The sequence below is a fragment of the Nylanderia fulva genome, unplaced genomic scaffold, assembly GCF_048542155.1.
Source record: "Nylanderia fulva isolate GAGA-0341 unplaced genomic scaffold, ASM4854215v1 Scaffold4, whole genome shotgun sequence".
Classification (NCBI taxonomy): domain Eukaryota; kingdom Metazoa; phylum Arthropoda; class Insecta; order Hymenoptera; family Formicidae; genus Nylanderia; species Nylanderia fulva.
The window spans coordinates 893,569-911,551 of NW_028190476.1; the positions used below are offsets into that span (position 1 = coordinate 893,569).

General features: G+C 33.4%; 1 protein-coding gene across 3 annotated transcripts in view; it reads right to left on the reverse strand.

Moving 5' to 3' along the window:
- Gfrl (Glial cell line-derived neurotrophic family receptor-like) overlaps positions 1 to 17,983 on the reverse strand; it is a 305,673-nt gene that overhangs the window by 60,024 nt on the left and 227,666 nt on the right. Inside the window, exons 5-6 of one of the 3 annotated variants that reach the window (XM_085486047.1) lie at positions 12,174 to 12,301; positions 910 to 1,833 (exon numbers count right to left, since the gene is read on the reverse strand). In XM_085486047.1, coding sequence (XP_085342173.1) covers positions 910 to 1,833; positions 12,174 to 12,301 — 1,052 coding nt within the window. The remainder of the gene's footprint in view (positions 1 to 909; positions 1,834 to 12,173; positions 12,302 to 17,983) is intronic. The other 2 variants (XM_085486048.1, XM_085486049.1) reach the window with 2 other exon arrangements.

Sequence of the window (17,983 nt, forward strand, 5' to 3'; positions counted from 1 at the left end):
AATAATAAAAAATATACGACTATTAAAATGTATAATCTTTGATTCTAAAGTAAAATATTATTTCATACTAATATTTTTTTTCACTTTTATATAATATTTATATAAAAAATGTATTTTATTATTTTTTAATTTTTAAATTCGAATAATCCTTACATTAATATTAATGTAATTAATGAGATAAAATACTTGTAAATTTTAATATTTAAAAAAATGTTATTAATTTAAATATAATTAAAAAATTGTCTCTAAAAAACTAAAATAATTCCATATAATAAACTTGGCATTATAAAACGATATTTGATAATTAATTATTTAAAATCTTGTTTGCCGTTCTCTCTTGTTATCGAAAATTTATTCACATTAATTCTCTCTGTCATTATTTTTATATGACAGCGCAAAATATATTTTTATCATAAATAATCAATATCTATTGCAAATAATCAGTTCCTTTTGCTATCAAATAAATTATTGAAGCAAATTACGTTGACAGACAGACGGTATAGCAAAAATATTCTCATTTTTTGATATCAATTTATTCATAACGGAGAAAGCAACTTTAAAAAATGTCTCTGATACCTGATTAATATAATTCTATGATTTATACAATATAAATCATTATAATGAATAATTAAACAAATTTAAAAATAAAAGTAATATATTTTTTTCTTTCGATTAACCGATTCGAATTTTTCAAAATCTTTGAACCTGAATTTTCTTCCATTTGAAATTTCTCGAATCCGTTGCTGTCAAAGTACGATCGAAGAAAAGACACGAATTGTGTCCATCGCAGTATGCTCGGCATAGTCTCGCGCGGTCTGCCACTTTTGTTCTCCCTACCCTAAACGTATCTCAGGCCTTCTCAAAAATAGAGATATCCCTTGAGGCGCCCTCGACGGGCCCAGTACGAACCTTGGTCGACGAACCCTTCGAAGACCTGGGTGAGATCGAAGAGCCGGTCGACGGGCAGCGCGCCTGGCTTGATCTCGTCATCGAAATCGTCGTCGTCGACGATCGCGCGGTGCTCGTAGGTGGGTCTGGGCGCGAACTTCCTCGGGGCCGACAGCCGGGGCGGCTCGTGGCCGGGCCCGCGTGCCCCTAAGGGCTCGTCCAGCACGGTAGGCGTGGGACGAGCGGCCGCCGACGCGTACGAGCCCGCCGACGACGACGACAGCGTCACGACGACGGACGGCGGTGCAGGTAGTGCAGGGTGCTCACGATGGTGGTGGTGCTGGTGATGGTGGTGTTGGTGCCGATGCTGGTGCAGGTGCGCGTCATGCTCGCTTTGGGGCTGCAGGTGCACTGTGCTGGAGGCGCGATCATGCTTGGACAACGAAGAAGAAGAAGAAGAAGAAGAAGAAGAAGAAGAAGAAGAGGAGAAAGAAGAAGAAGAAGAAGAAGAGGAAGAGAAGGAGGAAGAAGATCCATCTGTCGATCGATCCGGATGATCAGCACCTGGAGGACGCGAGGTCGCCGCGCGATCCTCGTACCGATTTACATCGATCTTGTACCGGTGCGAATCGATTCGAGGATCGTACGTCTCGACGACGAGGACGGCTGGCTTGCCGGGTAGCTCCGGCGCCTCCTGGTAACCATGATGATGCCGATTGCCATGACGGTGGTGGTCTTGGCGTCGGTCGCCGGGCTCCCGTAAGTCGTACGTGCTGTCGGGGTCGTAGAACGATGGGGTGCGCGCGGTTCCGGGGAACAGAAAATAGGGGTACATACTGGTCGGTGGCAACCAGATCTCCTGGTAGTTCTCCTGCTGCGGGTCGAACGGGTACAGGGCCGAATCCGTGCCCGACAGGTCTACGGAGGTGGAAGAGGGCAGGACCTCTGTAACACAGAAGCAGAGCCGCGGACGAGAACGGAGTGAGTGAGGGTGCGCGTTCGCCATCGGTAACGCAACGTGCGGGGTCTGCGTGCTGTTGTTGTAGGGTAAAGTGTCGTGGTGATCATGATGATGATGATGATGATGATGATGATGATGATAGTAATTATGGTGGTGCATCGGCATTGACGGACATTGACGAAGGATCGTCGAGAAGAGGAGATTTCGACACGATATCGATTAGAGAATCATATATCAACTTGTATCTGTCGCGACTTAAAGAATTGCATAGACGCTCGATATGTTATCGATGTTTCGAAATATTTAATGAAAATAAACGAGTAAATGTAACACTACATATCGCGAATTAATTGGGAATTATTTAATTATTAAATGGATCCATATATATTTGTATTTTTTTGGAAATTTTATATGAATGTCGGACATTTTTTAAGCGACAGAAAAATTTGTTAAAGTAAATAGATATAAATAACATTATAAAGATAACGATTGTGAGATGTTCAATTAAAAATGCATTTAAATCTCTAAATCTTCTAAAAAAATCTAGGTTACATATTGCTTGTTTAAATGGAATATTTAATTCCCTTATTCTCATTGTTTGATAAAATTTAATTTAAAAAATATTAATATTTTTACACGGTTTTTTTTTTTAAATCATTATATATTTATATTTATTTTCATTTATGAGTTTTTTTATTAATAATTATTGTTTCTTACCAAATATTTGATTAAAATGTTAATTTTTCAAGTTTTTGTCAATTTTTGGGAAATTAAATTGTGAAAATTTTTCCATGTAAGAAATTATGAGATAAAAAAATATGGTAATGCTCTTATATTTATATTTTTATATTTCATACCTTAAGAAAATAAATGTCATATCATATAAGTATATAAGGTAAATTATACTGAAAGAAGCATTATACGCAGAATAATAATTATAGAAAGGAGATATACACACGGAAATAAACCTAGACAATTGTACCATGTTGCATATAAGATAATCAAGGAACAATGCTTCGTTGCAGACCGTGATATCCAATTATTTTTGAAATGAATATCAAACGGATGTATTCATAGAAATTGTAACGTCCGTAAATAAATAAATAGATAAATAAATTTGTTATTATTGGATTCTTTTAATAGTCGGTTAAAATCTCTTTTTGTTGTAGCGTATTTTTAATATACTCGTATTTTTAATGTTTTCTACCAAATAATATAATAATAGATAATTGAGATAAAAACATTAGTAATACACACAGAAAAGCTTTGATTCTGTTTCGTAAGTATACTCGCAATAAAAAACGTCAGTATTATTAGATATATTAAATATGAAAGCAAATCGTAGTTAAAAGTGAAGATTTGGCTAATTATTATATATAATTTAATGTACTTATTGTATTTCAAATTACTTACAAAAATTAGATCGAGTTACGTAGAAGAGAAGAAATCAATGGTATATGTTATTGCAGATCGCCTTTAAAAACGAATATTAAACAGAGATATACTTAAGCAAATAATAACGCAAGATCTTCTTTCCATTAATTAAAAAATTCACTTTTATCGCGATTCGCTTTTAATTCTTTAGCTCTCGATTGGCATAAAACTAATTTGATCCAATTGCTTTTGCAAAACGGATAACAAACGCAAATACACTCGGAAAATCATGAAATGGTGTTTAAGAGGAAATGGTAAGTGCCATTTAAACCAATTCGCGATTCAATCGAAACCAATTTAAGTTCAATCCTCAAAACCAATCCTCGAGTTCAATGCTTTTAAAGTCAATTACATAATTCGATCCCATATAGTGCACTTTTACATTTACATTTCCCACATGTTTCAATAATGTCTCAAATGGATGCGGCCAATGAATTATCTAATTTTTCTTCAAAACCGACCATTTCTATCATCGACGTTTTCTACGTTATTAAACTGCTTGCGCAATTAATCAATTGTAAGTTACTTCGTTATTGACAAACCGCAAATATCACTGTGACGATGTCGGCATTTTTTTTTTTTTCATTCGCCAGACGCGATGCGAAATAAAAAGCTGGCAAGAATACGAAGTTAAACGAACCGGCCGATAATCGAAATCGACAGACGACTCCTCTTGAGAGGATCTTCGAGGCTCCTTCGAGGAATTCCGCCGAAACCTGAAACTCCATTCAGAGAGCCGAGGGATCCTCGCATTGAGCGTTACTGCACGCGAGAAATTATCCCGGAATGACGCGGTACTTGCCGAGCGTGATTTCGTTCTTAAGAGATTTTGGGATTCCCATAGGATCGTCCCTAGGCTGCCGACCAGGAGCGTTAGCCTTCCGTTCCACGTCGATCGTTTATAAATGAAATGGAGATCCGAATTAATTATTCGTACCGGGCGCGTACCATTTCCTCACCTCACATTTAATTATGCATTATATTCTTTTTATCGTTTTTTACGTTCTTTATTTGGACAATTTTTTATTGCGAGTTTGGTAAATTTGCAATTAAAATGAACAAATCGAGATATTATTTGTATATACATTTATATAAATTTATAATCCGGTTTATGACTATGGATTTTATATCTTGATAAGGGAATTAGATGTATCATTAAATATATGAATTAATTTTGTGATTTTTTTATGTTCTCGAGCAAAATATATTATGTTTGTAAGACGGAAAGTTTGACAAGATACCTCGCTATACTCACCTATTGGATATTTTTAACAGAAATATAGAGAAACGACATTAAAATATTTTAGACAAATGAATTTTTATTGTGAAACTTATTTTCGTCGTTGATGCGATTGATTTGCCGTCGAATGAATTCTGACAACGATCCGGTGTCTTCCGTTAAATCGTTCGACGATGCTGAGGAACGAAGGGAAGAGTATAGTGAGTCGAGTACAGAGAGTAGATAGAGTCGTAGTAGGCGCTACACACACTAACAGGCTACACACTTTAGATAGAAAACAAGCTGTAAGTTACAGGCATGCGGGTGCCGATTCATCGATTCTCCAGTGCGGATTCTCAGACATGCAAAAGTACGACATGCGGTGCACGATTCCTGATGCGCTCCGCCCTGTAGGATCATCCGGGAGGCTTATCGCCTCCACCCTGGACTCGCGGTTCATCCGTCAAGCGCCCGCGTTTCATATTTCACGATGAGCAATCTTAACCGATCGTGACGTCGAGATTCGTCCTGGTAGATTTACGATAACACAAAAGAAAATTGCAAGTGTCGATACGAGCCATCGAATCCTGTCAGACATCTTATCGCGCTAGATCCGGCATAAGCATTGATAAGTCAATGACGTTCATGAATTAAAGTGTGATAGAAAATTGGAAAATATTGGCTCTGGAAACGACGTGAAAACACACTTGAAGGAGGAAACAAATAAACGTAATAATAATAATTAAGGAGAAAATTGCAAGTGTTGATACGAGACATCGAATCCTGTCAGTCATCTTATCGCGCTAGATCCGGCATAAGCATTGATAAGTCAATGACGTTCATGAATTAAAGTGTGATAGAAAATTGGAAAATATTGGAAACGACGTGAAAACACACTTGAAGGAGGAAACAAATAAACGTAATAATAATAATTAAGGAGAAAATTGCAAGTGTCGAGCCATCGAATCCTGACAGTCATCTTATCGCGCTAGATCCGGCATAAGCATTGATAAGTCAATGACGTTCATGAATTAAAGTGTGATAGAAAATTGGAAAATATTGGCTCTGGAAACGACGTGAAAACACACTTGAAGGAGGAAACAAATAAACGTAATAATAATAATTAAGGAGAAAATTGCAAGTGTTGATACGAGACATCGAATCCTGTCAGTCATCTTATCGCGCTAGATCCGGCATAAGCATTGATAAGTCAATGACGTTCATGAATTAAAGTGTGATAGAAAATTGGAAAATATTGGCTCTGGAAACGACGTGAAAACACACTTGAAGGAGGAAACAAATAAACGTAATAATAATAATTAAGGAGAAAATTGCAAGTGTCGAGCCATCGAATCCTGACAGTCATCTTATCGCGCTAGATCCGGCATAAGCATTGATAAGTCAATGACGTTCATGAATTAAAGTGTGATAGAAAATTGGAAAATATTGGCTCTAGAAACAACGTGAAAACACACTTGAAGGAGGAAACAAATAAACGTAATAATAATAATTAAGGAGAAAATTGCAAGTGTTGATACGAGACATCGAATCCTGTCAGTCATCTTATCGCGCTAGATCCGGCATAAGCATTGATAAGTCAATGACGTTCATGAATTAAAGTGTGATAGAAAATTGGAAAATATTGGAAACAACGTGAAAACACACTTGAAGGAGGAAACAAATAAACGTAATAATAATAATTAAGGAGAAAATTGCAAGTGTCGAGCCATCGAATCCTGACAGTCATCTTATCGCGCTAGATCCGGCATAAGCATTGATAAGTCAATGACGTTCATGAATTAAAGTGTGATAGAAAATTGGAAAATATTGGAAACAACGTGAAAACACACTTGAAAGAGGAAACAAATAAACGTAATAATAATAATCAAGGTATAAAAATGCCTTGTGTCAATTATTCAATAGAGACTACAGAAGGAAGTAAATCAATTTGGTAATGTGTGCAAAGATATATCGTTACGATAAGGAACGCGGTCATTAATATTAAAATAGCGAATTCGAGCTAAGCTAAGAGTCGTACAATCGCGAATATTATGCAGCAATATTCCCATGACGGTGCTTCGTCTCGATAGCATTTTCCCCATCTCCTCGATTTATCTCGCGGTCGTTTGTCGATTGGGCGCGAGCAATCGCGCGGCGCGTCGAAATATTCATGGTGTACATATATTTATATACACACATGGTGGAAATACACATATATATATATATATATATATATGTACATATACACACACATACACACATATATATGTATATATATATATAAAATACATATATAGACACACATGTGCTGTGGGATCGCAGACGGATGAGACGAGAGACACTCTCGGGGATAGCCTCCAAGGACGGCGGCAAGGATATTGGTCTCGGAATGCGAATCCTCCCTGGGCGGAGTGCGTCCTTATGGGGAGTGCCGGGGTGCGCTTTCTCGTGCAGACGTTTCTCTCGTGCGTTCCGGGATTTCGAGGATCGATCCTCTCGCGCGATTCCTCGGGCCACGCTCCACATTGGGAGGAGACGAACGTCTTCCTCTCGTATACCGGACCGGCAAGAAGGAGGTTCACCCCCGCCCCTTCCCCGTCAACGAACCCCCTTTGAGGTAACGATCGAACGTTTCGAGACGTCTTCGATTCTGAGTGTCTCGTGAGCTCCGCTGCGCTTCTCCGGGTGTGCTTCTTTTTATTAACCCTCGGATGAGTAACGTGAGATGCAATCGATCCAGCGATAACCAAGATAGCTAGAAGCTTTGGTGATATTTGAAGAGAGATATGACAGTTATATAGAAAGAGTTTAGTGCCTCATATTTTGAAAATTTTCGTACTTTTATACGCCATGGTAAAAATATCTCTCAAATATCTCGTGGCTGTTAAATTCGGATAGATGTCAGCTATCAAAGCTGTCAGTATTGAAACATCGCACGTTACTAGTAGAAATATTGCACTTTCGGAATGTGCCCAAGATTAACAATCGAGCGACGATCTCGTCGGAGTCAGATTCTTTCTCTCACTAAGAAAACAGTATAATTTTTAAAATAATATATAAAATTGTGAAAAAATAAATATAATGTTTTATTATAAAAAACAAACATTTATAGATATTTAAAATTTTGTTATTTTTCAAACAACTGGTTTAGGATATTCCAAATATTTGCATTTATATTTCAATTATGAATTTAATATACGAGATTCATCACAGGTTTTATTTTTTTAGTATATTAGTTCTTTTATTGAACATAAAGTTATCTCTGTGCATTAATTTTCATATACGATATTTTAATATACGATATCATAAAGGAAAATAATATTTTATTATTCTTTATAAAAAATATTTTATACGATAACATTAAAAATTATTACATTTATTATTAGCTATAAAATTTAAGAGATAATATTTATTCTTTAACACAAAATAAATAATTATTTATGGATAACACAGTGATAAAAAATATTGTCTATATGTATATATATATATATATATATATATATCTTAAAAGTAACTGTGACACTATGAATATATTTTAAAAGCAAATGTCTATAAATGTCTGTTTGTTGTACTACAGCGTACAAAGTAAATAATAGAAATCAAAGATGAAAATTAATTTCATTTACTAGTGTTAAATTTTGAATCGGTTTATAATTTATAAATATCACCAATTGAATATAAATGTATCATTAATTACCTTGTATTTTCAAATAATTGATTTAATATGTATTAGAATAATTACATAGAGAATTTAAAATGTGATATTTAAATTAATATAATTCTAATTCATATTGGAACTGGCATTATTGAGTTTCGACGATAATCGTCTCTCGATTGCTCAATATGATTATTAATAGCACACTATCAAATAGCAATTAACTCATAATATAAATTTTCATCTAATATTTAAGTTATTAAATGAATGTTTATTAAATTACGATAATCATGAGGAGACCGTCTATATCGAACAGCCAAATATTTTTTTCTGATTAATTTGCAATTCGTAAAAAGATAGACACGCGTAATCGAATGATGGATAGACACGATTGAACAACGAAGGCAAGTCTTGAATACTCCTTCATGTCGAAGATTCGATCGTTTGCAACAACAAGAAGTAATTTAATTCGATTACGGAGGAGTAGTTCGAGCGTTTAAATAAATTTCGTGTTCGAGCACGGTACTCCTCCCTCTTTCTCATCCCTCTCCTTTCACCCTCATTGCTATTCATACACCTACCGGCTGGTTGTTCGATATCTTGGGGAAAGAAGAATAGAGTATAGCAAAGGGCCGGCCCATTTAAAATCGCGCTTCCAATTTCAATTCAAGATCCAAATCTACATACTGGACGAGTCGTTTGTCATTAGACTTTATTTTTATTTTAGCAACAAAAATCGATTTGCTTTTAAAGGTAGATGTACGTAAAATTTTGAAAGCAAAATGTAAAAAGCGTTTGATCCGTATTTTATAAAATTTTATCTATTTTCAATTATTTATATTTCAATATGTTGTAGATTTTTGCAGGTATTTTTAAAATAGAAAATGGAAATACTGAAAAGTACAATATACAGGGTGTCTGACATAAAGTGTCACATCGAAAATATACAAGTAGATCTCGTTATTTGGAGACGATATTTCCTCAGCAAAAATGTCAAGGGAGACCATTATTTTTTACAGATTCCCAATTTTTGCCATCGTGTATCTTTATAACTAAACCTTAAGTTAAAATTTTATTAAAGTAAATTCTTCTTGAAATTAATTGAAGAAAGAAGGTTTTGCGAAAATTTTATTCTCACAAGGCTTAATTGGCGAAAAATCCTTTATTTTCGATCGCTTATAACTCGAAAATTTTGGTGCATTAATATTTTTGCTGAAGAAAAATTGTCTCCAAATAATGAGATCTACTTGTATATTTTCGGTATTACACTTTATGTCAAACACCCTGTATATATTTACTCAATTAGCTATCGAGGTACAATTAGATTATTTAAATATTTGTATATATTTTGAGAGAAAGACCGATTAATAATAACTGTGCAGTTGTCGTAATTATATACGAGCAAAACGATAAAATCTTCGACGGTGAATAAAGTTAAATTACAGGAGAGACAAATAGCGTTCCTAACACCAATTTAGAATTTCCATTTATCGACTTGCAAAACTTTGAGTACATTTATTTATATCAGCGCAATATTTCCCCTCGTAATGAAACTATTTCAAACTCATTGGTTCACAGACCGAAAGAATAATTTTTCAGCTTGTAAGACACATTTCCCATTTAATCTCGCTGCGAGAGTTGTCGCTAAATGAATATTAGTTTGCAGTTGTTGTGGCTGAGCTGTCATCGACGTAACGTATAACATTTAAAATTAATTGAAAATTGCGGTAAAGAGAGAACGCAGGATTTCTTCTTCGCGAGGTAAAGTAGTTTGCCCCGCCGAGAGCTAAACCGAAATGTTTGTACATTATGTTCGTGTAGCATCGAGGTTAATTACGTTATAACATTGTTACCGTAATAACTAATTGTTCGCTTATGTTTCCGTGCTGCAAAACTGCTCTCGACCAGTCACGCATTCCACAAATGTTAATGCTATATCGTAGAGTGTATGTATGCCGCATTCATCGCTCGCATATGCATCGTTGGCGCGCTTCATTCGTCAAACGCAACGCAAGAGACACATTTGTCACACATGCGTGTGATGCGTGTAAAGATACTTACGTTTTGTGTGCGCGCACTGCACGCTTGAATCTTAATGTTGCCTTATAATTATGATTGCGAGGCACGAGCGGAAGCATCGTCGATCCTGGATGTGTGCAGTCGATAATCAAATAAAATACTAATTGCGGATGAAACTGTTCCAAAACTGTTTCTGATTAAGTAAATATAAATGTGTATACAATTAAATATATTAAGCTTTTCAATATAAAAATATGGAAATAATTAATAGTATATATTAGTAATTAATAGTATATATAATAATTAATAGTTATATTATATTATATTAATGGTTTACAAATTATTTAAAAAATGCGCTAAAATAGTAGTAAAATATATAAAAAAACCAGTAACTTATAAAAATATTATAATTGCTAAGGCATTTCAATTATTTAATATTATAATGCAACATATTTTAATAATGTTCTAATTATAAATTCTGCATAGTTGAAAAGTTAGTTTGAAATACGCATAATTTTTTTTTTTAAATGAAATAAAAGCAAGAAATGTAATTCAAAGTTCCATCATGAAAAATTCTTGTTTCCTGACTGTTGCATTACAGTAGATATATTTAAAGTATTATTTATTATCTTCCTCGAAATTAGAGGGCTTATTGTTATCTTTATTTTAATGCCTGCAACTCCCCTCCGTCTTTAGTTAATTACAAGGAAAGTAGCTTATCCAAGGGTGAGGATAACGTTCTCCGACGAGCCTTGAACACCGCAGTACCGCTTAAAAGTAATTGCCCCGTCGAGCAGCATCCTACCTTGCTCGCAACTTTGACGCCCAGGAAAAAATGGGAGAGTAACAGGAAGTGGCTTTAGTTTAGTGCATGTCAGTTTTCTCAGCCGTTCTAACGCGAGAGCGATGCAACAATGAGCCTCCTCGTTTATGCACTTTGTTGATAACAAACTTCATACTTTGTTGGAAAAACTTGAAAGTATTGTTGATTATGCGTATAAATGCAATCATCCTCGGATAAAATTGTTACCGTAAAAGTCGAGCAAAACTTTATTCAATGTTGCGAATAGGAAATAATGTTTTTAAAATAACCTGTGAATTTAACATTATACTTTTGAACACTTATTTGGGGAAAAAACGCATCTCTACATGAGAAATAATACGTATTAAAACCTATTTTAATTAAATAAATATTTTGAAATAATAGGAAACTGTAGTTAGCTTTTCGAGTAGAATCTACAAGTTATAAATCTATATGCTGAGTTATTATTACAATTTATCGCTGTTATCCAGGATCGACATGGACGCTCCAATGTACACATCAACAAAATAGTAATACTAAATGAGAATTCTGTACAAGATACACACAGACAGACACGCAAGGGTAAACCCCATAGACTCAATACGCAGATACGATAGAGAAAAAAACTTCTTATAAATATTCAAAATTATTTCACAACACCGACAATTGCCTTTCACAAAGTGCTGATATAATTGTACTCGTTCATTCATGTCACAACAGTCCGTTCGAATCTCAATTTACGATAAAATTCGTTATCAAACGAAATCCCATACACGTATTTACGTGTCACGCGACATATATATATATATATATATATATATATATATATATATATATGTATATGCTCATTTATGTACATTCGATAAAATTTGATTAACAAACGCCGAACTATTTATTCGACATTCGAAATTCGAATTTGCAAACATATTTCCACCAATAGTTAAACTTGATAATGAGTTTGCCTTTGCAGTGACCCAGCTTTTGTACGATTACCAATTTACACTTTAGTGCTCTGTAATCGAGCACGTTAAATCCTTACTTTTTACAATCGAATAGTAATGATTGCTCGCTGACGGGAGAAAGCAGCATAAAAATGTTGCACGCAATTACGTGTACGATGGAAGTAGATACGAACACATGTGGATAAAGAGAAGGACATAGAACTTTACGAATCGCGTATTATAGTTGGACTCACCAACGCAGGGATTATGGTTCACCGTCATGAAGATCTTGTCGCATCGCCGCTTCATATGATTATTCGGACATATGCAGCCGAACATCGGCGATAGTCGCAGCTGCGTCCAGGATTCATGGCAAGCATCTCTGTAACATTAATGATAAGACACGGTTATCGTCTCTTACACAGCGACAGCGACTACAAACTTTATATACACCGTTCGAATTTTAAACTTATAAAAAGTAAAACTCATTAAAGAAAATACGTTAGAGCATTATTCCGCGAATATATATGTGGATCATTAATTATAAAATAATGCGTCTTGCACACTGGAGAATATAAAAAAATTAATAAAAAATATATCAAAGTAAATAACAAAATAATAATGTGACGATAAAAAGAGAGATGCATTAAGACGTCAACTTTATAAATGAGAAGCTCGCGCGCTGCACGTTTAAATGCAGGATTTAAAATCACGTTAACGGGTCATTGCGGTGCATTGTAATTGCTGTGTGACCCACTGCTTTATAAATATTATTAATTAATCGCGATGAATTCCCGCTTCGCCATCGGTCGCGTAAATCTCTCGCGTGGAGGATTAATGACTAGCTATCAAATATATATGTATATATATATATATATATATATGTTTGGCATTTTGCCAAATACATTGACCTACATCTGTGTGAGGGGGCCTTCCAATAGCCGTAATAAATATTAAAATACGCAAACTCCAATATTCACCGGTCTGCCGTATCTCCAATATTTTGTAATATTTTTGCGCATGTCTGTGTTCCAATAATCCGCGGTAATTGCAAGACATTATCGACACGATACATATCGGAATTTCAATACGCCCATAATTAGGGATTGCTATCGATGTATACGTATACATGCAGCGTATAGGAATAATCTTTTACAAACTCGCAAATTTTTACCATTTGATTGCCATTTGATATATTAGATAGATTACTATATAATATGCAAACCGTATAAAATTAATTTTTATGATAGTTTATGAGATAATAAGATAAACTTAATAATTTTCAATAAATTTGTGAAAACTTAATAACCTTATTGAAATTAATATAGTATCAGAGTAAAAATAATTTTGTGCAGAATACTGAAATAGTTATGTATATAAAAGTGTAATGCAAAAATAGTATACATATATAATTTTGGGATATTTATTATATGATATTCGAATTTTAAGCATCACATTATATTTCAATCATTATAAAAATATATTTTTAGAATGTATGAACGGATTGAAATTTATGTGAATCAGAGCGTATCGTATTTTAGATTAGAATTGGAAAGCGATATTTTAAATATTCTCAAAATGTTGATATTGAAAACACTACATAAAGTTTAGAGGAAAAATTGTGAAAAAAATTTTCATTTAGCACATGCAAACGTTAAATTGTTGTTCAAATAATAAACAACAGCAAAGCATTTCGAATTGAACAATACACTGTAGAAAGTGCGCATCATAAAAAGAGAATCTTTTATAAATGGGAAAAGCTTCGGTCATTGTTTACTTTCTTCTTATTTTTTCGATCCAATTCACGCACACACGCGCTTTACGGATTACGGATAACACCGGAAAACTTTGACCATCATAGTTTTAAATAGAAGTTCCCTTCCCTTTTGTGGTAAAAAACTTCCGTTAGCTTTGGAAAGTCAATCGCGGTTACTCCGTACGCCATATCTGGCGCGAGAACCCTGATCGAGAACCGAAACGTACTCAACTCTTTCCTCCCTTTTTTCGTCGAAGGTAACGTAGAAACTTTACGCGAGAGTCCCGACCAATTGACTTTTGAACTTACACGGGAACACTTAACGAACTTTTCTTGCACACCGACAATCCGCTACGAAGTAACAGCTCGATACAATGCGATACAATCAATGACACATCGAGCAATTAAGGTTATTTCATTAATTATTAAAAATTACATTAGATCATTTTGTGATATTAGAAGAGTAAAGTATACAAAAATATCTCGTTACGTTTTAAGCACGCATATACACAATTAACATTGTTAATAATAATTGTAAGCTATTATAAATTGATACAAGGCACTTGATAAAGTGAACCATAAAACTAATAGTGATAACAATATGATTAATAATTATAATAGCATTTATGCAATCCATTTATTCGTTTTTTAAATATGTTTTTTGCATTAGATCATTTTGTAATATTAGAAGAGTAAAGTATACAAAAATATCTCGTTACATTTTAAGCACGCATATACACAATTAACATTGTTAATAATAATTGTAAGCTATTATAAATTGATACAAGGCACTTGATAAAGTGAACCATAAAACTAATAGTGATAACAATATGATTAATAATTATAATAGCATTTATACAATCCATTTATTCGTTTTTTAAATATATTTTTTGCATTAGATCATTTTGTAATATTAGAAGAGTAAAGTATACAAAAATATCTCGTTACATTTTAAGCACGCATATACACAATTAACATTGTTAATAATAATTGTAAGCTATTATAAATTGATACAAGGCACTTGATAAAGTGAAACATAAAATTAATTAATAGTGATGATAATATGATTAATTATTATAATAGCATATACGCATTCTATTTATTCGTTTTTCAAATATGTTTTTTCAAAGCATGTTTAATGATAAACCTGCATAAAGCACTGGTTGAAGTAAAAGCAAGTTTTTCTTGAGCCAATGTACTGGTCACTCCCTCGACCAGAATAAAAAAATATGAACGTGAGAGCAAGAGAGGAGTAGATAGGTAAAGGGAAATTCAATGTGGAGACTCTCGAGCTTAAAATTATTTGGGTTAATGGCACACACGCTACGGTGAATCTTGCTCGTCGAATTAGAGGTCAAAGGAGGCAAAAGCGAGCGGATAGTAAAGCTGGAACTGAAGAGACGAAACGAGCGAGGAAGACGCATCAAAGGGTGCAAAGGTCCACATAAGAACCAGAACGCGAGTCACGTTTCATTCCGCATCGTATGATTTTGTTTGACTTCTCTTCTTTTTCTGTTTTTTTTTTGTCGAATTACTTTATTATTATATCCTAAAGTCTAAAACGGTTTATTGTTACTTCTCTTTGCAAACACGGGTATAACATTTTAAAGCACAAAAACAAATAATACTTTAAACTCTTTTTATTCTTTATGTACTTATGCTAATAAAAGCTTTATTATATCGTAAAATCAGTTTTTTCAAAATAATTCGAAATGATAAAGTATTATAAATTTGACATCAAAATATATAAATTATATTATGAAATAGATGAAATGTAAGATTAACGTTACGTTCTCGGAAACAAAATCTATAGTTTTGCAAGACATAAAATGAAACGAATAATATATACGAATAAATTGTTTTTCCAACCTTTTCAATACATGTCAAATCTTTACGGAAGTCACAAAATATAAAGCAAGTTTTATATTCATATCACAGGCACAATAAAGTTGTCATATAAAAAAATATCCTGGATCCTCAAACGTCCCAAGAGTTTACGATAATTTAATACATAAATTAAATAAAAAACGAAAAGTAACGCAAAATTTCTCTTCTTCAAAAATTTTATCTTTTTAATGATATTAATTTCGTAAATGTTCAAAATAATCGACATGTTTTCGCGACCTAGTTACTATTGAACTGTACCTTATATGCAATTTTAATATAATCTTTATACAGAATATGACTAAAATATGACCAAAAATATGATCAAAAATATGACCTAAAATATTCTGAGATACAGAACATTTATTATAAAAAAAGTAACACAATTAAATAATAAGTTAATATCTAAATTATATGTATAATTAATACAATAATGATAATTAATACAAAATTTAATAATAAATGAATAAGGAAGAACTCTACGACAGATATTTCTTGAAGATATTATGAAGAGTTCATGTTACAAGATAATTATAATAATTTCAAGTGTAAATTAATTTATATAACACGTAATGTCACTTAAAATATAATACATCAAATTTTAAAATATATATATTTGTTTCACTAGCAAAGAAAAATTTCTATCTAACATACCTATTAAAATATTCTCTTTTAATATTCTAATATTAACCATATTTAAATATGTCGAATGCACGTTTAAAATTCGGTCTATGTGCGTTTTTTTTTTCATTTCTCCTCATTATTTAATATTTTATATTATGCACCTTTCTTCGTCCTCCCTACTTATCTACATCGTTATTCTATTGCCGTTACACTTGATCGCTTTGCTACTACTGAATTCATGTGGCAGCTGTGAGTTTCGCGTGGCTCCACGCATAGGTAACTCCAGCGAATTTCGCGACCCAGTGACCCGCGCGTTTGCGCCATTGGCGTAAATAAATCGCGCCCGTCGTAATATGAATGCGCATAACCGGTTGAAATGAGAAACAATAGAATATAGAGATTCATGAATCTCATATACCGATTGCCCGGACCCGTAGCTCCTTGCGCGTCTTATATCCGATCGATAAGTGGCGTATTCGTTTCCGCTCCATCAATTGAGAAAACTGTTTCGAAGAAAGTTCACATCCTGAGACAATTCGTTTTTCAACGAATAAATGCTTCTTTCCTTCAATCCTAAAGTTTCCCGAATTTTGTATAAAAAGATAGCTTACGGAACATTAATTTTCGACATATAAGATCGATGTAAATAGAAAAGTTGAGAAATCGCATAGTTCAGCATAAAACAAATATGCTTTAACGGATCTTTATGTAAATTAAGCGTAGAAGTTTTTAATAACAATATATATACATAGTTATATATTACTTATAAATTGTACTTTTAAATTATAAATTACATTTAATAAATAAATGCTTTGAAAAATGTGCAAAATTAGAGAAAGGATCTCCTTTCTTTTCTTCTAATTTATTGGATTTAATGAAACTATTTGTCGAATAATAGACATTGAAATAACTATTGTCAGGTTTCGCGAAACATAAATTTGTGTCTTAATGGAATCGAATGAGACCGAAATTCGCGCGGAGAATCGATAGCGAGACGAAGTAGTACAGACGCGAATTAGTCAGCCGCTTCTGCGGAGGAAATCGTGATGGCTCGTAGGAGTTTCTACGGAGAGTGTCGACGACAGACACACGAGATGTCGTTTCCTCGTGTTCTACAGTCGACCGGTGGTTTTGTTCTGCTTCGAAGGTAAACCATAATCCTATGCATGAATTCGAGCCATTATAATGTGGCTCGAACAGACAGAAGACGAACGATAAATCTTTTGTCGGAAGACAGAAAATATTTGTTCAAAGAAAATAAAATAAAGTTAAATAATATTGCATCAATATCGATGATTGACATAAAGAATATTATATCCTATTTATAGTGATGTATCATCAAATAATTGTTTCATTTAGTCCTATGAAAAATTAAAAGTAAAAGAAAAATAATTTCAATAGAGTGGCATTTATTCTTTAATTTCAAAAATCATTTACGATTTATAAAATCGCTGTAATTATACATTCTAGTTTATGCAATATTAAAATCTCTAAAAGATTATTTCTGAAATGAATTTTGCAAATATGTATATAAGCAAGTATTGCGCGAAGGAAATTGCACGAAAAGCACGGCTTAAATTCAATAATCATGCGGTGTCCCGAAATATTAGCGCGTATTTAATATTCGGCGCAAGTAGCGAAAGGTCAACATTCCTTTAATATCATTACATCAGGAAGGATATTACAATTTCTACGATTCATTTATGCAAAATGCAAAATTAATTCACAAAGCTGTATATGCATATATTGCTAGGCTGTTGAATTAATCGTTAATGATTAATTAATAACAGAGAAATAATT